The following is a 26,715-nucleotide window of genomic DNA, read 5'->3' as shown; positions in this document are numbered from 1 at the left end:
CCCCGCGAACCCTACTGACCCCATTTTACGGTACCTCTTAATCCGTTATTGTTTATGTTCACCTTCATTATACAGAGTTATCTTGGTCGCACTCTAATCCTAGGTATCCTAAAGTCATGTTGTTTCTTCTATTATCAATGACGAATTTCAATGGAATCTATTTTACATGTACATATGGTGCTATTTTACCGCACTAGTGCGATAATTAGCACATTACGTGACATGTCGACAATTTAAAGGAAAATGTACCGTAAAACGTTGTACGATACATGTGCGAATAGGTGATTCGCAACTCCCTTAGGTCATGTCATGTTTTAATTTATCGCCACTCGTTGCGAATTTCCTATTTATCGCACTTGTATCGTAATGTAAATATTAGGTACCTACTATAATAGCTTTGCTTTTTATGATAATGGCACAATTGACTGATAGCAGGTTTCCGTTTAGGATGTGACGTCACATGGAGATTGCACGCGTTGCAATTAATTGGAATCAATTTAGACTATCAGCGGCGGCCGTATGTTGGTGTACATACATGGCGGTTATACAGTCATATAATTTAATTTCCGTACCTTGTCACAGTGACAATCAATATGAGTCGCTAGAGACCTCATACTATTGTCACTGTGACAAGGTACGATACTAAATGGTACTGACATTAAATTCCTAGCTTGACCGGTACGGAATAATACTGAATTATAGTATGAATCTTCTCAAATGATTTTTTACGTCTAAGAAAACAAAACGTTAAACAAAAGCCATTGTTTCTTTTGTGAGAGCAGTCGGCCATGGCACGCGCTCAGACACAATGGCCGACTGCTTAGTAGATATAGCAAATTAGGGTCTTAGCCGTAAAAATTATTTGAGAAGATTCATACTTTATATTTCGTATGTATGTCTCTCTCAGTTACTTAAACGTTAGCTGGAAGAGATCCCTTAAGAGGATAAGTTCGCCTTTGTACACATTTACTGTATTCTTTCTGTGTTATGTACATGTTTTGTGCAATAAAGTGTTTACTACTACTACTACTATAGTAACAGTAGCAAAGTAGAAATCTGTCGATCATTCAAAATGACATAAAGCGATATAATACATTACGATACAAGTGCGGAAAGTAGGAAATTCGCACGAGTGTAAATTAAAACACGACCTAAGGGAGAAAGGGAAGGGTGAGTTTTAAAATTGACACGAATTACGAATTACATATTCGCACGTGTATCGTACAACATTTTACAGTCATAGACATACATACATGTTACTTCGTAAAGACCGGCCTTACGACTTTTAAAATAGAGCATAATATAGTTGGTCAAGTAAATCTCGTCAGTAGAAAAAGGCGCGAAATTCAAATTTTCTATGGGACGATATTCCTTCCACGGATTTAGATTTTAATAAACCGGATGGAGTACACGGGCCAAAAAGTGTGTCCACATGAGAAGTCAAAGTGGGCGGTTGCATCTCTTTTTAATTAGGGTGACCATAAGTCATATATATGTGGGATATTAGGATAAGTTGGAATGTATAGTTTGGCCAAGATCTTTTTTCATTCATGCATAGGAAGTCAGAATGGATATAGTTTTTTTCTCCTATGTAAAACGCTTCTCAAAACCTTACTTAATTTAGTCGTTATAAAAGCTGTTACTGATGACAGACAGACGGACAGCGGAGTCTTAGTGATAGGGTCCCGTTTTTACCCTTTGGGTACGGAACTCTAAAAATGTAAGCGCGAAGGGTTCATCTTCCATAGAAAATTTGAATTTCGCACCTTTACCTAACTGAAAGGTCGGGTGTGTTTGATTGGTTTGAGTATAGCATAGTTGTCAGTAGAAAAAGGCGGCAAATTTAAAAATGTAGGCGCGAAGGAATCATGAAGTTATCATGAAGTTATACCCTAAACAGGAGCGAGCTGTCACTTTTTTTGCCATACTAACAGTTGAAATTTTCACAGATGATGTATTTCTGTTGCCGCTATAAGAACAAATACTAAAAAGTACGGAAAAGTACGGTAAAGTACTTGGCCGGTTTTTAAATTTGCCGCCTTTTTCTACTGACAAAGAGTCTTTGCCAGAGTATACATACCTATGCATTTGCCTATGTGGAATAAAAGCCTAGAATGCAGTTTCCTGGCGGCGCAGACGGCCTCGGTTTTGAAAGTGAATGACCTTACCTTTGTAAAGTTATGCTTTTATTTCACACTTCAATGTTGCCTTACCATTAATCGGTGAGGTTTAGGGTTCCTTAACGGACAATTTCTTGTACAGTCACGGACATTAATTGGTGAACCATTTAGGGTTTACCTTACGTCAGACATTTCGTACTGTTAGTATTGACACACAAATTCGCGTGAACCTTAGATGGATCAACAATTAAAGTCTGTGACCTTACGATTACTGTGTGCTAAAAGATTTTTGCGAAAATCCTATTCAAGAAATGCTATTCGATGAAGGCCCACCATACAAAGTTTCCCTATTTTTAATTTGAACCTTGTTGTATAGAACATTAGGGTGACTTTCGTTTGTTTTAGAAAACGATGAAACAAAAGAAATGCTACTTAATTCAGCTAGTGTAAGGCATGTGTAAGGCAAACATATACTAATCTATGGTGTAAGGTTCAAATTAGATTGAAACAGAGTGTACACTGTTATCATTGGGCCTTACGAGGTTAAGGAACATTCAATGTAGGTTGAATGTAGGATACGGCAAATATAGGTTTTTTTTTAAAAAGAAGCAAAAAAAAAGTAGTTCGGTTTTTGTACGGAACCTTCCGAAAAACTCATTGGTACGAGCCAGAGTTTGCGCCCGCGACCTCCGGATTGAAAAATCGCACGCTTTATCGCCAGACTACAAACGCGCTATAAACTTACTATATAATTTTTAGGGTTCCGTACCCAAAGGGTAAAAACGGGACCCTATTACTAAGAATCCACTGTCCGTCTGTCTGTCACCAGGCTGTATCTCATGAAGCGTGATAGCTAGACAGTTGAAATTTTCACAGATGATGTATTTCTGTTGCCGCTATACTAACAAATACTAAAAAGTACGGAACCTTCGGTGGGCGAGTCTGACTCGCACTTGTCTGGTTTTTTCAGTTTTATTCACGTGTAGCTATTCGGTCGCTGGCGTCGCTGCAGCGCCTGCAGCGCCTGCAGTACTGCTATGATAAGAAATTTATCGATTTTAAATTGCTTTCCGCTTAGATTTGATTGCATAATATCCGATCCATTTATCATAATTAATCGGAATTCACAATCAGATCAAATTGTGATTTGTGATAGAGGAGTGACATAGACGCCCGAGGGCAAGCGAGGCCGTTTAATATACGAGGCAGGCTAACATGTAATCTCTGCTCTTCACTTCTTAAAATGTGTGAGATATTATTAGAGATGCAAATAAGTTAAAAACAGTCGATTTTGTTGATGTAAAATTGTACTTTGACACCGTATAATCAAGTTTAATATATACACATGTTCCGATAAAAAACTGGTTGCAAGGCAAGAACATAGATAGTTACTTGATAGTTACAAAGTGCATAGCTGAAAATAGGTTTCCGCTTATGAAACTATGCAAGCATTTTTATCAGTGCATAAATAACATAAATTACTCTTCTTACTGATAACATTTCCGACGGATTACATGCCATCTAGTGCCAAGTAGTGACACTATAGTGAAAGTAAAGCTTGCCAACGTAGCGCCATCTAGTCATTTTAAGAAGAGTCAAAGATTAATGAGTTTCATTTGGTTTTATAAAAAAAACATTACTGTGTTAATAAATCTTCCATGTTTTCTATATTTTGTAGACTAATGGCTAATGATGCGTTGCAACCAGAGAAACATTACCTTACACTAAAAGCAAAAGAGTCACTATTACAACTTGCTGTTACTGCCATCTGCCGGTACAAATCAAAAAGTTTTGGCGCGAAAAATATTTAAATGTAACGGAACTTTTTTTATCAATTTATTCTTATAGTCAGTTTACAATTATCATTTTTTGTGCTAAATAATAGCTTTTTTAACGCTTCAAGGATTTTTTTATTTGTATTCTGTTCGCCTAAAAATAGCTCTAAATAAGGCGTTCAATACACTCGTAAACACATGCGCCCTAGATTTCTAGCTTTACAATCGACCAAATTCAGAAGTTGATACATTGTCCTGCTGCCACAGAAGGAATAATTACATGTCAGATTAGTAGGGTTATACTCGGAAACATCCTCTATCTCCTTCTTTCCAACTGCACCATTGTTTGTTCCTATCTCTTTTCAAAAAGGAACATTGAAAAATAGACAAATGGCGAACGGATGACATTTGCTTCATTATTTTAAAAATGATAAAATTTTACTAGTCGGTGTTTTTATTTACATTTCATGAATAAAACATGTTGTTTATTGGCGTGCACGATATTTTAAATAGTGCAAGTGCGGTGTAGTGTTTGGAATCTGTACAATAAACTGAAAACATAATCTTCGTATAAATGTCTTTTACTCGACGAAAATCTTTTATTCTACTGTATTTTCAATAAAAACGATAAAAACAAATGCTTAGATCGTTAAATGAGTTAAAAATGTGTCAAAGTTAATGTTTATTGTTGCCAGTCCTTTTTAAATCGTACTCAAATCTAAATAAAAATAGAGCTTCCTCCTAGTTAAACTAGTCAAAATGTATATTTAAACTATATAGTCTCCATGATTTAAACTATTAAAGATATAAAAATAAGTTACAAATAGTCGTGTTATAGCAAACTACTCGTGTGTATTAAATATATCACATTAGGCACCCAAAATGATAAATTTCGTGATATTTACAAGTGGTTGATTTTGAGTTGTGAAAGAGTGAGTGATTATTAAATTAAAATGGTTACGATGAACTCTTCGGAGAAGGCACAGAAGGCCTGTCAGCAGGGCCCGTCCAGGTTAGTTGCTAACTTCATGTTTCTTATAATTTTTAGCAGACGAGAGTCCATGTAAGCCTACTGCACTGAGTAGGCAGTCTTAAATTGTTACAGCACAACTATAAGATAGATAGATAGTATAATAGATGGATAATCGTCACATTTTCATAGGACCTTGAAATTTTGGGATTAAGTAGTCTGGTTTCCTCACAATGTTTTCTTTCACTGTAGAGCAACTGACACCAAATGATTATACATAAGTTCCGAGAAACTTATTAGTAGGGCATGGGTTTGAAGCTACATTCTATCATTTCATAGCACACCTTACCACTATTCCGTTAGCGCTTCTTATGTCCTATCTACCCGTATACTATTTACCTCATCTCTGACTAACTGTAGTTTACAAGAGAAACACAATTACAATCACATATAAACAGTAAAGGAGTCGCTCAAATGAGTAACTATTGTTAGGGTTCCGTACCCAAAGGGTAAAAAATGATAATTTATAATTCTTACTTTATTTTTAATTATTATGTACTGACTATTTATTCGTTTAATTTCTAATGTGTAAAATTTGTAATTTAAGTGACAAAACTTTTTTTTTTTTTATATAAAAATTGTAACATATTTTAATGCATTACTAATTTAGGAGACTGTAGATTTGTTAGTTCGCATGATTATTAATTAATTTTATTTTATAATGTTTAGCCTAGATTACGGTCTAATATATTGTTGTATGTCCTCACAGGACGTCATGGACTGACTTTCAGAATTGATGTAACACCTAAATTATAAAATGTATGTACATGACTTTACAATCAATAAATGAAATGAAATGAAATGAAATGAAAAAACGGGACCCTATTACTAAGACTCCGCTGTCCGTCTGTCTGTCTGTCACCAGGCTGTATCTCATGAACCGTGATAGCTAGACAGTTGAAATTTTCACAGATGATGTAATTTTGTTGCCGTTATAACAATAAATACCAAAAAGTACGGAACCCTCAGTGTGCAAATCCGACTCGCACTTGGTCGGTTTTTTAATATTTCAATTTATAAACGTAAGACCTATTTATTTAATTAAATTTATTTACAAGAAAGGTTCAATTACACTTATAATTTCATAGTTTGAATAATCATACTATAGATTTTGACTTCCTCTAACTGTCATAGTTAAAAAAACACACCACAAACGTTTTGAATACCTTAATTCCTTAGTAGAAACAGGAAACTAATAAGAACTCCGTTTGATGTGTCATCAATTTGCATAAATAGCTGTAGTTTTTTGTTGGTCTGTAATTATTAATATTCAGGGCTTATAGTGGCATGGGCTTGAACAGTACAAAGTATGGGTGATTAATTGTTTACTTAACTATTCATAATTATTTAGGTTGAAAGTTTGTTTAGTTTAGTTTTTACTTGTTTTTTAGGATTCCGAAATCCATATCCAAAGGGTAAAAACAGGACCCTATTACTAAGACTCCGCTGTCCGTCTGTCTGCCACGAGGCTGTATCTCATGAACCGTGATAGCTAGACAGTTGAAATTTTCACAGATGATGTATTTCTGTTGCCGCTATAATAACAAATACTAAAAAGTACAGAACCCTCGGTGGGCGAGTCCGACTCACACTTGGCCGGTTTTTTTACAATAACTTGAAAACATCAAAAAGGAGGAACAAGAAGGGCTTACTAGGAACTCTTACTATAGAATAGACCCAACCACTTTCAAAACAATAACTATCCCAAAACTATATCTAACCATTCCTGCACTCCTTTACGTTTTTTGTTGAATTTCAGAGACAACTCAAAATGCGTGAAAGAAGACAAGGAAAAGGATAAGGACAAAAAGGACATTGTGCCGAAGATACCTCCGAGTGTGCAGGCGCTCATGTCCACCATTCCCTCTCCAGAGGAATCTCCAAATTACCTCATCTACAAGAAGGTACACATTTATGACTAGTGATTGGGGTATTGATTACAACAAGGGGTCAGCCGCATTCGAGGGAAGCCAGTGCTGTCAAACTGGTTTAACTTGGCAGATATAATTAATACCAATTTATTTGTTGTCACTTCTTAAAATGCAAGCGAAGCAAGCAATACATTAACTTCAACACTGCAATATATCAAGTTAAAATAGTAATATGGATACGCCTTTAAGCCCGCGATACCTTTTGAATTGCTCGAAAAAAACGACTGGGACATATGCGTGAGATTAAATTAATTACTGAAAAAATTAACGCCTGAAATAAAACTATGAAAACGGATTATATCGCGTATATTGAATTTATAATACATCCCGACGTTTCGAACTCTTTACAGCGTTCGTGGTCAACGGGTGATATAATCCGTTTTCATAGTTTTATTTCATGAGTAACTATCGCGGTAACCGAAGACAATATTAAATAAACGCCTGGTTAAAAAGCAGAATGACTGTACTACTGACATTTATATCACAGATGGAGGCAATCATTGAGAAGATGCAAGATGAGAATACAGGCGTCCCCGTGAGAACTGTCAAGACATTCATGACCAAGATACCGTCTGTGAGTATCCTTTCTAAAGGTCGAATCACACTGGATGCGTATCCTCCTATGCAGAGAGCGAAACTTTAGTGCCGATGACAGACGTATGACGTCAAGCTAAATACAGTGTTATCTAGATTATAGTATTATTATACTTAATCAAATAACAACTTATTAGCCTCTTTAGTTTACTGATATTGAAACTTAGTTGAGTTTTTTACGTACTGGCCATGTATAAAAATAACTAACTGTCTTTGTCATGTTAAAAACAAGATTGTTGGAAATGACAACCAATTTCTGTTTACTTATTTTTGTGTAAATTACCAAGCATTTTTATAAATAAACATATATATATATATATATATATATATATATATCTATCAATTATTAAGAATCATTGAGGTGTTACAATGTTGTGTTAAAAAAACATCCTATATGCGACATAACGTCATATGTCTGTCATCGGCACCAAAGTTTCGCTCTCTGCTCCTATGCATATGCTATGTGTATGGATGATAGCACTACTTTTTTAGGTTATAGACTCATATGTATAGCCAGGCTTTAAGGCTTTAATTTCATGCCTTTTCGTTGGCGTTTCGTCGCATTGGCGTTTTCAAAGACAGAGTCGTGTTAACTGGTGGATATTGACCTTAATTGTGGAAAATGACTTACGGTTCGAACGCCATCTTGATAGTAGCCTCGTGATTAATTACTTTGTTTTTTGCTCATTAATATTGTTTAAAGTGTAATATCGATAGCTTTATTATACAGTAATCTAATGTAGTAGTGTGCAGTGAATGGAGAATTAATCTCAAAGCGTGTTTAACCACCATTTTGGAGTCAACGGCCGGTAGTCCACGTGCTTCTCGTAAAATCCAGCTATCGGTTTTACGAGTCAACTACAAATAATAACTACCGAACAACATCGTGCTCTAAGAGCATTTGGTATTTCTACCTCTAACCGTGTCTGGCTAGAGCCCTAGAGGCCCATTATTTTATTATTTACCGTACACTGGCTGAAATGTTAATTCGATCGCACGTGGATCCCACTTTGACGTTGGCGAAATCATCGACAGTATCGATGGAGCCATACTACCTAAAGATTGATTGATTGATTGTGGAAAATAGAAAAAAAAAACAATATAGACAAAAGCGGTCCACTCCAGCTGGTATGATAATACTTAGGATGCTAACAATACTGTTTAATATTTAGCATAATGGTGGCCAACTGGCCACCAATAGAAACGTATGGATATTAGCCTATCTCAGGGTTTTTAATTTTAAATAATAATATCGTGTTCTTTTAGGTATTCACCGGCACGGACCTAGTCAACTGGCTGATGAGGCACCTCACTCTTGAAGAGAGGGACGCCTTACACCTCGCTCACTTGCTCGCGGCCCACGGCTACCTGTTCCCCATAGATGACCACAACCTTACTGTGCGGAATGACAACACTTACTACAGGTACAGTCATATATCTACACCTACACCAAGGCCGTCTTAAACTATGTCGGGTGCCCGTGGGCAACAAAGAGTTTGGGGCCCTTTTGGAAAGTAAAGAAAGCGAATTAAGTAAACTAACATTTTTAGGGTTCCGTACCCAAAGGGTAAAAACGGGACCCTATTACTAAGACTCCGCTGTCTGTCTGTCTGTCCATCCGTCTGTCTGTCTGTCTGTCACCAGGCTGTATCTCATGAACCGTGATAGCTAGACACTTGAAATTTTCACAGATGATGTATTTCGGTTGCCGCTATAACAACAAATACTAAAAACAGAATTATATAAATATTTAAATGGGGCTCCCATACAACAAACGTGATCTTTTTGCTATTTTTTTCCGTAATGGTACGGAACCCTTCGTGCGCGAGTCCGACTCGCACTTGGCCGGTTTTTTTGACAAGTTTTCAGAGATAATAAAATATGACATTGATGCATCAAGGCGGTTTGTTTACAGAGGACCTACCGGGAAACGCGAATCCGAAATTTCGCTATCTGCCTCTTTATCGCTCGAGAATATGCAAGAGTGACAGAGATGTTAGATAACGAAATTTCGATTTTCTTGTTTTGCGATAGAACCTCAAATTGTGGTAGTGGCGCCCCTTGCGCAGAGTTTCGCGTAACATATATAACGGCAAAATTTATTTCAAAATGGCTGCAATTTTTTTAAAATCCAGTGTCAGTAGGTTGCTGTTTTTTTCCGTAATGGTACGGAACCCTTCGTGCGCGAGTCCGACTCGCACTTGGCCGGTTTTTCTACAATGATCTGGCGCGCGTGAGGCACGTCTACACTGGCCGTTTTGTGCGCGAGGAAATTGCCTCGCGCGGCTGCTCGCTCTGTGTGGACCCGGCTATTGGGAGGCGTGCGCGAAGCCGATGTGTATAGCCACTTTCTACACTTTATTGCGATGCCCAGGTAGTAAAGTGACGTCAGCGTCATAATGACGTCATTTATACGTTATAATGACGTAACGGACGTCATAATGACGTATAAATGCTACCTGGGAGGTAAGGGGCACACCGACCGGATATTAAGTATGCAAGGATACTCGTGTCTTGCAGCATCCGCCGAGTTGTAAGGATTATTGAGAGTTTATGGATTGATGTTGATGACCCTCCAACGAAAGAACCACAAACAAATCATGCACAACAAAACTCTAACCAGTAATCCCAGCGAAACTAAACAACAAAAAACTACACAACAGAAACTTGAACAAAAAAACAATTTCAAAACAAATGAAGAACCTGTACGCAGAAAAACACTACAAAATGACATGAAACTGCAGGGAAAGAAAAATGAAGAGAATTGGAGGAGGCCTCCACTCAAAGAGGGGTCCAAATTAAATTAAATTAGTAAATAACATACACAAACTTAACACTAACTACTAGCTATAAGAAAATTACTAACAACACGCAAAAACTTTTAATGTAAAATTGGAAATTTGGAAATAAAGGCTTTTTTATTTATTTATTTATTTAATGGATTGATGTTTTTTCTTTTGTTACAGATTCCAAACACCATATTTCTGGCCCTCTAACCAGTGGGAACCGGAAAACACTGATTATGGTAAGTTCGAATAAGAAACTAGTGAAAACAATATAAGGTAGGGGTCCCAGTACCTATATATCATCTTTAAACTTACCTCATTAGCAATAGAGGTAACAGGAGGATGTCAACTGTTGGGCATTTACCTTACTTTTTTGTTCAACCATAGACAATTCAATGTTTGCCTGTTGGCTACATACAAAATTGTGTGATTGTTTTTTCATTAGTAAAATAAGCAGACGTCAATGTTTGTATTCTGCCATCATTATTATTATTTAATTAAAACAAGTTAGTTTGTTTAAGTTCTGCACTGTCTTGGCAAGTGACAAAGAGTGGAAACTCCACCATGAACGTCTAATTCATATGAAAATATGACAGTAGAGCCACTACACACACGTCGCTGCTAGTGAGATCTTGTTGTAGAAAAGGTTATTTTTAAATAACATAATGAGGGCTACCGTTTTTGTGCTCACCAGTTGGCGCCACTTTAGATGTAGGCCCAGAAAAACAGATATCAAAACTCTTCTATGCTTATTTTTATAAAATCAATACGTTCTAATATACACAAAGGTATTTTGTATATCTAAATGTGGCATTTTTTCAACCTGTTTAATTTTGCAAATATTTAAGTTGGCACTTTTTTTTAACCACTAACATGATCTTATATATCTGTCGTTTACCATGATTAATCAAAGATGGACAAAGATTTACCACAATTATGAATAAGGAGTGAAAGTTCCCGATAAAAAAAGCTTGAAACCCCCAAAACTTCTATGCATTTGACATTTTGAAAGACCTCCATCTACACTAGCGCCCCTAGCGGCGAAATTAAACGCGGTAGCCCTCATTGAACTTGTATGTTTAAGCGGTGTACCTGTGCAAGCGGACAATGCAGAACAAAGCTCGGCTGGAGCTAGCTGACTACGAGGCTGAATCACTGGCCCGGCTTCAGAAGATGTTCAGCCGGAAGTGGGAGTTCATCTTTATGCAGGCCGAGGCCCAAAGCAAGGTATGTCTTTAAACTAAGTATAAAATACTCGTGAGACTTGAAAGTATCAAAACAATAATCATGTATAAGTAGGACGTAGGAAAGTGGTACGAAGGAGGTAGGTTTTGAAAGAGCCGCTTGCCTTATTTTGGTAGTTTCGAAGTGAATGTATAGCATGTACATTATATAGTTTCGGAGCTAAATGTTTGAAAGTAACGGAAAATTTGTTCCCACTTTAAAAAAAAAGTTCGTTCAGAAACTTCTGAAATATTGCATATATCCAAACCTGCATGCACTCTTTCAAAACCTGGCCATGGTTTCATCATCAAATTTTCTCCCTGATGTACCAAAGAGAATTAAGTAAACATCGAGTGCGAGTTTTGTTACTGAAAAAACGTAGCGGAATTATCAGTACTGCTTCTCGAAAATAGATGACGCGACGAACGGAAAGTCTAATGCTCAACGATTGTCAGCTAATATTATAACCGGATTAACTTTCAACTCCTTCTGTTTATATTTTTTTATTTTAATAGCCTGTTAGTGTGTCCCAGCAAAGGCCTCCCCTCTTTCCCGCCACTCGGCTCTATCCAAAGCACATTCCCGCCATTCCACACAGAATGTATCGAGGTCGTCCCGCCATCTCCGTTTGGGTCTGCCTCTGCCCCGAGATCCATCCTGTGGGATCCAGTCCGTGGCTAATTTGGCCCAGCGTTCTGGGTGCATTCGGCAGATGTGCCCTGCCCAGTCCCATTTCAACTTAGCGGCCTTCACGCCCACATCCACAACGCCAGTTTTGGAACGCAGGTCCGTGTTTCTAATACGGTCGGTTCTACGAACACCCAGTATGCTGCGTTCCATTGCTCTCTGGCCAACCTTGAGTCTGGTCTTTTCATTTTCAGTTTGAGACCATGTTTGGGCGCCGTAGGTGAGGATAGGCAGGATACACATATCGAGGAGTTTGCGCTTTAAAGAGAATGGAAGGTTGCCCTTCATTAGCGACTTCATGGGCCAGAAGCTCTTCCAGGCGTTTGCGATACGGCGATCAATTTCTTTGAACTGCCTGTTGTCGAAGGATACTAACTGGCCCAAGTAGATATATTCATCGACATACTGCATATCCCGGCCATCCATAATATTAGTCGTAAATTGTTGAGCGCCGACTTTTCGTCAGTCGCGACACAAATGTCATCTAGTGTCGAGTAGCAGTACTGATAATTTGCTACTTGACGCTAGATGTCGGCTACGAAAATAATAGTCTTTTTGCTAACAAAACCGATGTATGGAGTGAGCACTATGTCTACTTAATTATCTTTGGTTTTACTTTTTAGGGTTCTGTACCCAAAGGGTAAAAACGGGACCCTATTACTAAGACTCCGCTGTCCATCTGTCTGTCACCAGGCTGTATCTCATGCACCGTGATAGCTAGGCAGTTGAAATTTTCACAGATGATGTATTTCTGTTGCCGCTATAACAACAAATACTAAAAAGTACGGAACCCTCGGTGCGCGAGTCCGACTCGCACTTGGCCGGTTTTTACTATTTAATATTGTGATAAATATTTTTGTGCAGGTGGACAAGAAACGGGATAAGCTCGAGAGGAAAGTTCTAGACAGCCAGGAGAGAGCCTTCTGGGATGTTCATCGCCCAATGGTGAGTTACTAAGACTTAAGGCCGTTCCATCGGTTTGCCGCTGTCACTGTCACATTTCGCAAGAAAGAACGGGATAGATCATGCGCGCCAAGTGTCAATTTTGATCGAATTTTGTCGATTTTTTGTATTTTAAAAACGTTACCTTACAATCATCTGTTTTGTACTAGTTTTTTTTCTTACATTTGTTCTGTTGTCCTTTCTAGACTGTATCATGTACCTAGTTGTATAAATACTTTCTATTATAAATTTCTCAGTGTATTAGTTCGCTGTAATGCTGTGTAAATTTTTTGAATTAATAAAATAAAATAAAATAAAATAATATCGAAATTCGAAAGCTATGAAATTACTATTTAAGTTAAGATTGTTTTTTGTTTTTTTTTTGTTTATAGTATCACATAATAAATAACCGAGTAAAGTTGGATTAAAATCCAAACTAAAATTTCTATATTAACCTTTTCGACGCCGTGTCAAACACAAAAGCTGTCACTCGGACGCCACGTCACCGAAGTCTCAAAATTGAACTTTATGTATACGCATTTAGGTCTCTTTTACTCTGTGGTCTGTGACGCATTAATCAGTCTTTGGCGTTGGACCTGCGGTGCCGATATAACAGTCATTGGCGTCCAAAAGGTTAATACTAGTCAAACAAACAAACATCGAAAACTTTGCATAAATAATTGACTTGTACAGAAAAATACTGACTAAATTACGAAATTACAGTTATTACGAAGCGTGTTCTAGTACAATCAAAAATAACCAGACACACACGCGCGTTACACACAATCCCAAAAATCGGACACACATAATACTCAATTACTCACTCACGCGCGCGTACATACACATCATCATAGTCTCAAATGTTTACTTCTTTCTCTAATTTAAATATTGTTAAAATTATATTATAAAATGTCTAATATTGTAACAAAGATAGATACAACTCCGTAATAGATGGATACAGTCTAAGGAAAAAACGTGCCTCGAAAATCAAGAAAATTTGATTCTCGTTCAGAGGGCGCTACTAGCTTTGGCCTACTGTCGTATAGATGGCGTTGACGGTTTCGTTTGTTATTTAACAATTTTAACGCATATCAGTGAAAGAACATGGGTCAAAATCATAAAAATAATTAATGCAAATAAAAAAAAACATTTATCCATGTTTAAATAAATTTTATCGTATTTTTATAAATATTTATTTTTAGTTTTAAAGTGTGTCCACAGATGGCAGTGAATTTACTGGGGTTAGTGGGGTTACAAAATTTACTATGACAGTACCGCTCTAGTATAAGTTACTCTATGATTGTAACCATACGCTTGTAATCGGGAAGATACTGGCACTTGAGACACAGGGAAACCTACTTTGAGAGCCAGGAACCGATGTTATGTAATAATTTAAAGTTGGAATAAAAGTAAGTAAGTAAGTAAATATTCTTTATTGCACCAAAATTATACATTTTACATACATGTAAAACTACAAAGAAATATTTAAAGAAAAAATAGAACCAGGTAACAACAGGCGGTCTTATCGCTAAAAAGCGATCTCTTCCAGACAACCTTTGGGTAGCAGGAAATGTAGAACTCATACAAAAGTCAACAGGTAGTGCAAAGAGCTAAATATGGAGACTATTAAACACAAACACACATACTACAATTACTACTTATACTTATATATATTAAAATTATTTTATTATATTTATTATTTTATAATAACATACATATATTACATTCTTTATGGTATTTTAAAACCCTTAAAAAAAGGAGCTATACAGCACCATCTATTTCAGCTGTCAAAGCTGTCAAGTGTTTTTAGTCAATTTAGTAATTAGATATTTTTTCAGCCCGGTTGTGTGAACACGACGGAGCTGGACCCCAAAAAGCTGTCCCGCATCAACGTGCTGAAGGCTAAACGGATGCGACAGTGCCAGGAGCTCATACAGCAGCATAACCTCAAGGTAAGGTCCAAAATCAAGGTCAAATCAAACTAGCAACCACCAACCAAATGGACCATATGATATGAGCGACCAAATGGACCATGTGAGCGACCGAATGGAACAATGTTACAGTCATGTTAGAGCAGCATAACCGGCTAATAATTGGCAAATAATTTGTATAGTGGGCGGCACGAAGTTATATCACGTCAATGAGGGCTACCGCATTTAATTTCGCCGCTAGGGGCGCTAGTGTAGATGGAGGTCTTCAAAATGTCAAATGCATAGAAGTTTGGGGAGTTTCAAGCTTTTTTATCGAGAATCTTCACTCCTTATTTATAATTGTGGTAAATCTTTGTCCACCTTTGATTAATCATGGTAAACAATAGATATAGCTCAATAAATGTTAGTGGTTTAAAAATAGTGCCAACTAAAATGTATGGAAAATTAAACCGGTTGAAAAAGTGACACATTTAGACGTTTAAATACCTTTGTGTATATTAGAACGTATTGATTTTATAAAAATAAGCATAGAAGAATTTTGAGATCTGTTTTTCTGGACCTACATCTACAGTGGCGCCAACTGGTGAGCACAAAAACGGTAGCCCTCATTCCAACCTTAGAATGTTACAAAAAGTAGGTTCGCATCAATGCGCTAAAGGGAAAATAATAGAGTCAAATGTTTTAAACCCGCCTGTCAATCAAAAACTAGTAACCTACGAATGTTTTTTTTATTTTCAGAACAATCCTATAGTGACCATCACCAACCCCGAGGAAAGCGAGGAAGAGATACAGAAGAAAGCTGATAAAGCCGTTAAAGAAAACGGTACGAATTTATTTATAAAACTAAATTCAATCTATATATTGACGTTGACGGTTGACGACCGAGTCTACCCTAGTGAGTAGTGACCCTGCCTGTGAAGCCGATGGTCCCGGGTTCGAATCCCGGAAGGAGCATTTATTTGTGTGATGAGCACAAATATTTGTTCCTGAGTCATGGGTGTTTTCTATGTATTTAAGTATTTATATATTATATACATCGTTGTCTGAGTAACCATAACACAAGCCTCCTTGGGCTTACCGTGGGACTTAGTCAATCTGTGTAAGAATGTCGTATAATATTTATATGTTATTATTTATTACATAACGAGCGACCCGCCCCGGCTTCGCGCGGGTTAAAAATTATACACCTAAACTTTCCTTAAGAATCACTCTATCGATAGGTGAAAACCGCATGAAAATCCGTTCAGTAGTTTTTGAGTTTATCGCGAAAATACAAACACGCAGACGCGGCGGAGGTCTTTGTTTTATAAAAAGTGTAGCAAGGTGTAGTGACATAAAAAAAAATACAATTTCATAGTGCCAATTTTAACGTTCTTAAAATTTATAATATAAAATTTTTTTTTAGGTGAAACCTCTGAACCTGAGATAACTGTGTGCATTCCCGAGGCTAACAAGGTAATATTTAAGCATATTTTCCCTTATTTTTATTTTGAACAATGATTTATATGCATGCATCCATAAAGTTTAAAATATCTTCTACTACCCGTTCACTTAGAGTTGGCCGTCGGTGACCGTTACATGATTACGTCACAGATACAATAAAATAAATAATACTGTCGACCAAAATACTTACTTTATTTGACCTTTTGGACGCCAATGACCGATATATACGCATCGTAGGTTCAACGCAAAAGACCGATTAATCGGTCATAGACCACAGAGCAACATAGACCTACATGAATATGCATAAAGTTCAATTTCAGCTTTGACACTTCGGTGACGTGGCTTGGTTGCTTTTGTGTTTGACACGGCGTCGAAAAGGTTAATAATTTTTGTGATTCTATAAAATGTACGTCACAAAAGTAGTTGTACTGCTGTGGTTGCTGAGTGGATAAGGCGTCAGGGTACTTTTTATGTATTCCAAAATGGCTGAACGCAATCGGACCATAAACTAAAATCTTGAAACGGCGGCCATTTTTCGTTGTTAGATTATAAGTATATATTTGACAACAATGGTGTTTCTACCACAGATATCTACGCCCAGTATAGAGCGGCAGGTGGAGGCGGCTCGACGGAACCTCGCGATGTTGCGAGCTCGCATGGAACGGCGCAACGTTCGCGTCAGCAAAGTGGCAGAAATGTAAGTACATGACATATCTGGCACCTAAGGCCTCATTCACACGAGCGCTTTTTCGACGCGCGTTAAAAAAGCGTTTGAATGACACAAATGCGTTGTTGGATTTTCGACTTTAAGCGTTGGCCGTTAAATCGAATTTACCGTGCGGGCAGATTCAAGCGCTTTTTTAATGCACGTTGAAAAAGCACTCGTGTGTGTGGACTCTTTAGGCTCCCAAATGTCAACCTACTGACACTGGATATTTAAAAATTTGCAGCAATTTTGAAATAAATTTTGCCGTTATATATATTACGTGAAACTCTGCGCAAGGGGCGCCACTACCAAAATTTGAGGTTCTATCGCAAAACAAGAAAATCGAAATTTCGTTATCTTACATCTCTGTCACTTGCATATTCTCGAGCGATAAAGAGGCAGATAGCGAAATTTCGGATTCGCGTTTCCCGGTAGGTCCTCTGTAAACAAACCGCCTTGATGCATCAATGTCATATTTTATTATCTCTGAAAACTTGTCAAAAAAACCGGCCAAGTGCGAGTCGGACTCGCGCACGAAGGGTTCCGTACCATTACGGAAAAAACAGCACAAAAATCATGTTTGTTGTATGGGTGCCCCATTTAAATATTTATATTATTCTGTTTTTAGTATTTGTTGTTATAGCGGCAACAGAAATACATGATCTGTGAAAATTTCAACTGTCTAGCTATCACGGTTCATGAGATACAGGCTGGTGACATACAGACGGACGGACAGACTGACAGACGGACAGCGGAGTCTTAGTAATAGGGTCCCGTTTTTACCCTTTGGGTACGGAACCCTAAAAACTGTTAAAGGCACAGTATGTATGTTACTCTATGGTTTACTAAACGGGCTAGTGCTGCACTCTGGTGGCAGAACATTGCAGTAATACCCCTTTTAATGTTTCAGCTTTATAGCATACTGCGAGCAATACTCCGAGTACGACATGTTCCTCACCCCCCCGGAGTACCCCAACCCGTGGATTCACGACACCACCGAGCTCTGGGAACAAGAGAAGCAATGGTAAGTCCAAAAAATCCGGAAAAGTAACGCTAAACGAAAACGCCGATATTTTTAATCGACTAAGGCCCACTTGCACCATCCCACTGACCCGGGGTTAAACGGTAAAACTGTACTGGTCAATCGTAACACCAGGTTTACCCCGGTTAACCCCGAGTTAGTGAATTAATGGTGCAAGTGGCCGTTAAAAATTCAAAACGTGTCCTCAACATGAATCCTAGTATAACTGGATCGGTCATGAGGGGCGGGGGGAAATAACCGAACGGGATAGTTTTATGTATCTTTCAGTAGGAGTAGCAGAGAAAGCGCCGTATTGTTTGTCCTTGTCACAGTCTCACATTTTTTTTTATTCCCCACCGTAAATTTAGTATGGTTTATGGTGGGCTACAAATCTTCTCGACCGATCATATTGTCGCATTGCGTACGTTTTGTCCCTCACGGGCGCACGCGTATAGCTGATCTATGTAATGCTAGGTCTATGGTCCTCAAACTATCTCGTCCATCTATCGGCCATTTTGTAACCTCTTCAACAATGTGCCGCAGAAGAATGTATGCATATGCGTGTTGCAGCAAGGACCCGCTGCCGCTGCGGCGCGTGCGGCGCTGGGCCTTCGGGCTGCGGGAGCTGCTCAGCGACCCCGCCGGACAGGAACACTTCGCCAAGTTCCTGTCCAAGGAGTTCAGCGGGGAGAACCTCAAGTAACCACTATTCCATTTTCCCAACTCACAAAAGTCGAACTTTTAAGAGCTTCTCATAAAGTTGCGAAGCACGTACCGGTTGCTGCAAGAGTTGCGAAACACGTACCGGTTGTTACCAAAGTTACGAAACTCATATCAGTTGCTGAGAATTTTAAACAAGCACTATTCTCTTATATATTTAATGGGGCATAGACAGAGATGATATTGTGCCAAAAAGAAGAATGCGTTACATACATTTTATATCTACTATTACTGACCGGTCGTTGTAGAGGCCCCTGGGGGTGGCCTATGTCCAGCAGTAGACGTCTGTTGGCTAATATGATGATGATGATTACTGACAAAACTTTTGCAGTCACGAGTCGTCCCCTTGGATGCTAACGTTGCAAATTAAGTTTTAAAAAGCGTCATACTTCAGCTGTCAAACTCGAGTACACAATTTTAATTAGAAAAACCGACACCTGCTTACCGAAGCTAATGCTATGACAGATATCGTCTTTGCCAGCAACTGGTACGAGTTTTGTACCAGTTGTTACGAAACTCGTCACAACAAGCAATAATGCTTTAACAATTTGACTGCCGGGCACGCGTTCGGCGGGTTCTCTGTTCGTAATCACTTTCCTCTACAAAGCGGGAAAACATTGGGATCGTCTACGAGCGTAGCGCTATAAAAATGTAAACGCTTTCTACATGTGCGTTTGCGTAAATTTGTACCTTGCGTTCGTGCGGTGAATCAGCGGAAAGGATGCATTTGACATCTGTAAACTATTAGTGTATTATGTTATAAATATGTCAATCTCTCGGAGTTTCTATTCTGTGACTACCTGTCAGCAACAGTTAACCTTAATATTTTGATGACAGGTTCTGGCTAGCGGTGCAAGATCTGAAGGCGCAACCTATTCGGCGCGTCGCCGCCAGAGCCAAGGAGATCTGGAAGGAGTTCCTGGCGGCTGACGCGCCTTCACCCGTCAACATTGATGCCGCTAGCAGGTGACTTGTTTACTCTATGTATACTGATATACTGGGGGTCCAGTAATTAATGGACAACCTTCTAACCACCGTCCAGAAAATTGACTTATAGGTCTAGTATAGTAAGAGTTTCGTGGTTTTCGAGTTCATCGAACTTTTTTAGGGTTCCGTACCCAAAGGGTAAAAACGGGACCCTATTACTAAGACTCCGCTGTCCGTCTGTCCGTCCGTCTGTCCGTCCGTCTGTCCGTCTGTCTGTCTGTCACCAGGCTGTATCACATGAATCGTGATAGCTAGACAGTTTAAATTTTCACAGATACTAAAAACAGAATAATATAAATATTTAAATGGGGCTCCCATACAACATACGTGATTTTTTTTGCTGTTTTTTTCCGTAATGGTACGGAACCCTTCGTGCGCGAGTCCAACTCGCACGGCCGGTTTTTTTTTATTCGCCACAGCAAAGATATATATAACTCCGTAATAGATGGATACAGTCTAAGGAAAAAACGTGCCTCGAAAATCACGAAAATTTGACTCTCGATCAGATGGCGCCACTAGTTTTGGCCTACACTCGTATAGAGGGCGTTGACTGTTTCGTTTGTTATTTATAATTTTAACGCATACCAGTGAAAGAACATGGGTCAAAATCATATAAAAATAATTAATGCAAATAAAAAAATAATTTATCCATATTTAAATATTTTAACGTATTTTTTAAATCTTCAATTTTAGTTTTAAAGTATGTCGATAGATGGCAGTGAATTTACAGTGGTTACAAAATTTACTATGACAGTACTACTCTATCTTATTATATACTCATTGGCCACAGCTACTCTGCGTAGCTGTGTGCGTAATCATTCACGTCAACTCTCTTGCCTCTTGCCTTTATAAGAATCAGCGTTACATTACTCAAATATGGAATAAACGAACATTTCTCAAGAGGGGCTTTATTTAATATTTTTCGTCTATACCACTAATATATTTTATTGTTCACAGGGAGCTGACTCGAGTGAAGGTGGAATCCGGCACGGCAGATAGATACTGTTTCGACCAGGCGCAGGTAAATTACTCTAACAAAATCGAAATTTGTGTCGTTTTCAAGTAAAAGGTATCACATTGTCGCTTGCCATAAGGACGCTCTGACAGGTTATTCGTATAAAGATACAAGCAATTTTCGTCCTTATGGTAAGCGACAATGTGGTGCCTTTTGATTGAAAACGTCACATTTTATTCCATATCTATCTTTTTTTTTTTAATAGTCATCATAAACTATCGCCATGCATGTTCGCTTTTCGGATAGTATCTAAGTTTAAGTTTAGTTTAAGTTTAAGTTTAGTTTTTTGCAAACTGCAATCGCAGTTTGGCGAGGAATATAATTATAAGAAAATTGTTGTAATGTACATTGAGATAAAAAAATAAATAAAAAAGATACGTTTACCTAAATTGTTAATTTAAAGTACCCTCAAAAAGTTTATACGTAGTCATGTTTTTTTAAATACACATGTATTTTACTTTCCTCATATTCAAAATTAAAACTACAGTGACATAACTCGGGTGAAAGGCGTCCATTTCAGTTGAGGTAGTTTGGCGCTCGAACACAGTGAGACCGCCAAGAGTCCGAGACTGAAATGGATGCCTTTAACCCTTGGTTAACAATCTATTGCTTGTTTGTGCCAGGCTCACGTGTACCACCTGATGAAGTCTGACAGCTACTCGCGTTACCTCCGCTCAGAGATGTACAAGGACTATCTCAACGGTTCTAAGAAAAAGGTGAGAAATTGAAAATCTACCTTGGATTCTAATAACCCGAAATTAACAATTTCTTAGTGAATTTTCTATTAAGCAGCCTGGAAACGATACCACAAAGCTTAGAAATAAATGAAGTGGAAATATTCACTGTCTCGGGCGAGACTTGAATTCGCGACTCTGAATCTACTATCACTAGCCCATCGCTCTGCTAACTAAGCTACCGAGACTTCACTCGATGACTGTGGAAATCTTTCCATCAGGTGTGACTAGGGCCAATCGCCGATCAGTTTATAATAAGAAAAAAAAAAACACTAGGGAAATTAATTTAGTATGGGGTGGCGCATCGTTACTGGTGAATTTCCAATGTGACTTGGAACTCCGGTAGCCTTACGGTAGATGTCGCTAGGAGCCTCCCTAATGCCAAAGATAGATATAACTCCCTAATAGATGGATACAGTCAAAGGAAAAAACGTGCCTCGAAAATCACGAAAATTTGATTCTCGATCAGATGGCGCCACTAGTTTTGGCCTACTCTCGTATAGAGGGCGTTGACCGTTTCGTTTGTTATTTATAATTTTAACGCATATCAGTGAAAGAACATGGGTCAAAATCATATAAAAATAATTAATGCATATAAAAACATCATTCATCCATATTCAAATACATTTTAACGTATTTTTATGAATCTTCATTTTTAGTTTCAAAGTATTTCGATAGATGGCAGTGAATTTACAGTGGTTACAAAATTTACTATGACAGTACCGCTCTATCTTATTATATCCTCTTTGCTAATGCGCATATGAGTGATGTAGTGGAAATATTTGTGACGTTTTCAACCAAAAGGTACCACATTGTCGCTTGTCGATAAGGTGGATTTACAATTAAAGCTATATGGAAATAGCGCCTTATTGACAACCGACAATAAGTACCCTTTTGATTGAGAATGGCACATTAGCTGACTACTTTAAAAACACAAATCAGAATATATGATTAAAATATGTTTCCTAAAATAGTATAAACAGACACAATTTGACCGGCATTTTTAAATCAATAACCGTCAATGCCTACCTTATCTTATGAGCTTAAAAGGCTCAAATATCTTCAAAGATAACATTTTATGTATGACTAGCATTTATAAAAAAAATTCTTTTAATATGAGTATTGTGATCTATAATAAGTTGCCAGTTCAAATAAAAGCTCTCGAAGGCAATGAATTTAAGCAAACCTTAAGAAATTGGCTTCTTGCTCGGTGCTTCTATAGTACATACACAAGATTTTTTAAATAACGTAGAGTAACAGTTTGTGTAAAATTGTAAATAATTGTTATCTTAATGGTTATGGTTATAACTACCATATATGAATGGCTGTTATTATATAATATTTGATAATATTAATAAGATGTTGTTAGTTATTAAGTTGTTGTTAGTTATTAAGTTTTCAAATGTAATTACATATTTTTAAGATGCATGCTGTTGTACACAGCTGAAAAGGTGAAACAGACCACTGTTTACTTACATTAACACCTGTAAACGTTACCCTTTTTTTTTGCAAATAAAAATTATTGTATTGTATTGTATTGTGATCACAATTTTATACCTTTTTTACAGACATCAGTCAAAGGAATCCGCTCCATCGTCTCATTCACGGCACGCAAGGAGACCACCAACTAACGAACACACACAGAAGAAAGCGTGTAAAGCATTTTCACGACATGTGAAACGGAGTATATGTCGGTTTTAACCGTAACTACGCAATTGGTACGAGTTTCGTACATTTGGTAACAGCAGGTACGAGTTTCGATACTTTGGTAACAACTGGTGCGAGTTTCGTAACGATGGCAAGAACTAGTACCTACGAATTTCGTAACTTGGAAACAACTGGTACGAGTTTCGTAACTTTTAAATAATCGATTGGGAAGTTGGTTGAAGAACAGGAGTTTTCTAATTTCATATATTTTAAATCGTTTTTACGCAAATATAAGTCGAAAATTGTGGCATTCACGTACAATATTTTAATGTTGGCATTTATTAGTTATTAAAAACCAAAAAAACTAATGCGTTATATCTAACGCTCTATGTATCTAAGATAATTATTTTTTTGGCATTTATTGATAAAAAAATTGAAAATTTTCTTATAAACATTGACTGGAACTGACAGTTATTCTAACATCAAAGGAATTAGGAAGTAACAGTACAGTTCATATTTTATTATTTTTAACTTAAGTCTGAAATTCTCGAAAAAGAATCTAAATTCTGGTGAGAGTAACCAAAATTTAAAAAAAGATACAATGATCTGAAATCGTTAAGCTATGTTACTTTATAAGTAAGAGACAATGCTATTGTATTATAATTATATTATAAACTGAAAATAATAAATATATATATATATATATATATATATATAATTATATTTAAAATAATAATCATTGAGATTTAAAAAGAATGTAAGTAAATTAGTTAAAACTTTTCCCTGACACAAACTAATACTAGAAAAGTATAGTCAAACTTTATGCGTGTGCATATTTAGGATTAGTCGTGATTATTTAGCATAATCGATAAAATCGCCAAAAATCGTAAAAAAACTATAAATAGTTGCTGTTACTTACTTCATATTCCCCTGAAATTGTTGTGGCATTTGACAAAACTTAAAAGCGCTCTACGTTTTTTCTGCATTTGTAACCTCGTTTTGGCACTGTTAAGTACCCTTACCATGAGTTTGAAGCCCAGCTATCACTTTACTAAAAATAACTACCCACTTCGGTACTACGTCAACGTCATGCTCTAAGCACACTTTTGACATTCAATCAATCAATCAAAATGTTTATTTCAGGCAAAAATACCTATAGATAAAAATATTACATTGGCGAAGTCATAAAATTATCATCATAAATATGATTGAAGCCATTTTTAAAAGCGGGAGTAGCAGACTATCCAACAAATCGCATGCGATTTTTTATACAATTCGGCATTTGTTCAACCGATTGTTTAGCCCGCTCCACACTCGCTTTCGCGGATTTCGCGCCGCGATTCTCGCACAAGTGTGGAGGGAGCTTTTCACCTACTTGTGGAGCTCTTTATCTGACCATTAACTATGACGGTGATGAACAAGTATACTGTCAATTTGATGGTAAGCGGACACAGTAGCTTATGCACGCTTGCAGTGGTCAAAAGAGTGTAAGCCCTATATACTTACACTAGCGACCCGCCCCGGCTTCGCACGGGTGCAATGCTGATGTATTATACAAACCTTCCTCTTGAATTACTCTATTTAAAAATATACGCATCAAAATCCGTTGCGTAGTTATAAAGATCTAAGCATACATAGGGACAGACAGACAGCAGGAAGCGACTTTGTTTTATACTATTTAGTGATGTGGCATTCAGAATACCTCGCCGTGAACATATAGATCGTTATAACGGCGTACCTATACGCGCTTGTACACGCTTTCCAAAACGAGCTTATAAACGCAAATAAAACATCTTAAAGCGCTCTAACTGTTGATATTATTTGTTGAGTTGATATTATTCGTGTTCGTTTCAATCTTTGGATTAAAGGCCACAATGCTTTTGTATGACATAACGATGTGACAGCTGGCATATAATGTCATACATTACAACCGGTGTGTATAGGCGCGGGTCTACGTAACACGATTGAGTCCATTTACGCGTCTGGTGTGGTTCGGCCTTTAGGCCCCTTGTAAGCTGTAAGCTAAATGTGCCATTTTCAACCAAAAGGGTACTTATTGCCGCTTGTCAGTAAGGCGCTATTTTCATATAGCTTCAATTAGAAATCAACCTTATCAACGAGCGACAATGTGGTACCTTTTGGTTGAAAACGTCACAAATATTTAGAAGTTTACACTTATTATAAGTTATTTTAATTCATGTCATACATAAGGATAAAGTGAAAATAATATGTGAATACGACTTTATTGTCAAAGACGTGACATCATTACATCATTAGATTCGGACCAAGCTAACTCTGCACTGCATTTGCAGTAATAAAGTATGGCAATGACATCATTATTTATTTATCATTTATTGCAGGCAACATTGGTCCATATACATAATAAGCATAACACAACAAAACAACAGTTACAATTATAATAAGATTTAAAATAAAATTATGATAAAATTAGTAATATAATAAATAAATCCTGTCAAATGTCAAATTTCTATATAAATATCACTTTGTTCTCTTAAAGTCGGTGCAAAGTTAGCTTAGACGGTTTCTGATATTTTTGTCTTAAATATTGATATGTTATCAAATGACATAAATATCTAAACGCTATAATCATCATGAGTGTAAATAGAAAAAAAAAACAATTGTATCCATACATACCTAATAGAAATAGTCGTATATTTCCCTGTTTTTTGAATAATATCTTGATTTCTAGATAGTGGAAGGTATGATACATAATTATCTTTGATTATTACTAGATTTATACTTATTTCGTTTTATAATCTCAGCCAAAAACTTTAAAAATTAGTATATTTTCTTAATAACCTTAGAATCATAGGTTTTGACCTATTTTTTACGTCGTAGCAAAAAATGATGTTATTAAAATGGCCATCGTAAAAATTGGTGTACCTACTGTCATAAATATAAGTAAAGAAAGAGTGGTGGAGAGACTCCATACATCAGTTTTTTTACCAAAACGCGAGTTATTTCGTAGTCGACATCTAGCGTCAAGTAGTGGAATTTATCAGTACTGCTAGTTGGCAATAGATGTCGCGACAAACGAAAATTCTAATGCTCAACAATTTTCAACTCTTATTATTACCGGATCAAGAGGAACTATTTTCAATTCCTTCTACTTATAATTTTAGTTGTAAATTGCTTTATCAGTACATTTTTCGTCAGTAGCGACCTTGTGACATGTGGTGTCAAGTAGTGGTACCAAAGATAGATATAACTCCGTAATAGATGGATACAGTCTAAGGAAAAAGCGTGCCTCGAAAATCAAGAAAATTTGATTCTCGTTCAGAGGGCGCTACTAGCTTTGGCCTACTGTCGTATAGATGGCGTTGACGGTTTCGTTTGTTATTTAACAATTTTAACGCATATCAGTGAAAGAACATGGGTCAAAATCATAAAAATAATTAATG

General features: G+C 37.1%; 1 protein-coding gene across 1 annotated transcript; it reads left to right on the top strand.

The window, feature by feature from the left end:
- Nucleotides 1-4,073: 4,073 nt before the first annotated feature.
- Nucleotides 4,074-23,852, top strand: LOC134753267 (regulator of G-protein signaling 7). Its single transcript, XM_063689104.1, has 17 exons — nucleotides 4,074-4,907; nucleotides 6,685-6,829; nucleotides 7,344-7,430; nucleotides 8,717-8,874; nucleotides 10,417-10,475; nucleotides 11,321-11,463; nucleotides 13,012-13,092; nucleotides 14,928-15,041; nucleotides 15,759-15,843; nucleotides 16,426-16,475; nucleotides 17,051-17,160; nucleotides 18,080-18,193; nucleotides 18,761-18,889; nucleotides 19,748-19,876; nucleotides 20,855-20,918; nucleotides 21,536-21,628; nucleotides 23,215-23,852. Exons 1-17 carry the CDS (start codon nucleotides 4,849-4,851, stop codon nucleotides 23,275-23,277), a joined length of 1,683 nt encoding a protein of 560 aa, XP_063545174.1. The 5' UTR covers nucleotides 4,074-4,848; the 3' UTR covers nucleotides 23,278-23,852.
- Nucleotides 23,853-26,715: the final 2,863 nt, after the last annotated feature.

Source organism: Cydia strobilella, chromosome 26 (genome assembly GCF_947568885.1).
Source record: "Cydia strobilella chromosome 26, ilCydStro3.1, whole genome shotgun sequence".
Lineage (NCBI taxonomy): Eukaryota > Metazoa > Arthropoda > Insecta > Lepidoptera > Tortricidae > Cydia > Cydia strobilella.
Note: the sequence above shows the minus strand (reverse complement) of the source record. Positions and strands in the feature narration are given on the sequence as shown.

Excerpts from the sequence above, each read along its gene's own strand:
- LOC134753267 (XM_063689104.1), top strand. The coding sequence starts at position 4,849 with ATGGTTACGATGAACTCTTCGGAGAAGGCACAGAAGGCCTGTCAGCAG. Across the intron at positions 10,476-11,320 it reads ACCGGAAAACACTGATTATG|CGGTGTACCTGTGCAAGCGG; the intron begins GTAAGTTCGAAT and ends TGTATGTTTAAG. Across the intron at positions 21,629-23,214 it reads TCAACGGTTCTAAGAAAAAG|ACATCAGTCAAAGGAATCCG; the intron begins GTGAGAAATTGA and ends CCTTTTTTACAG.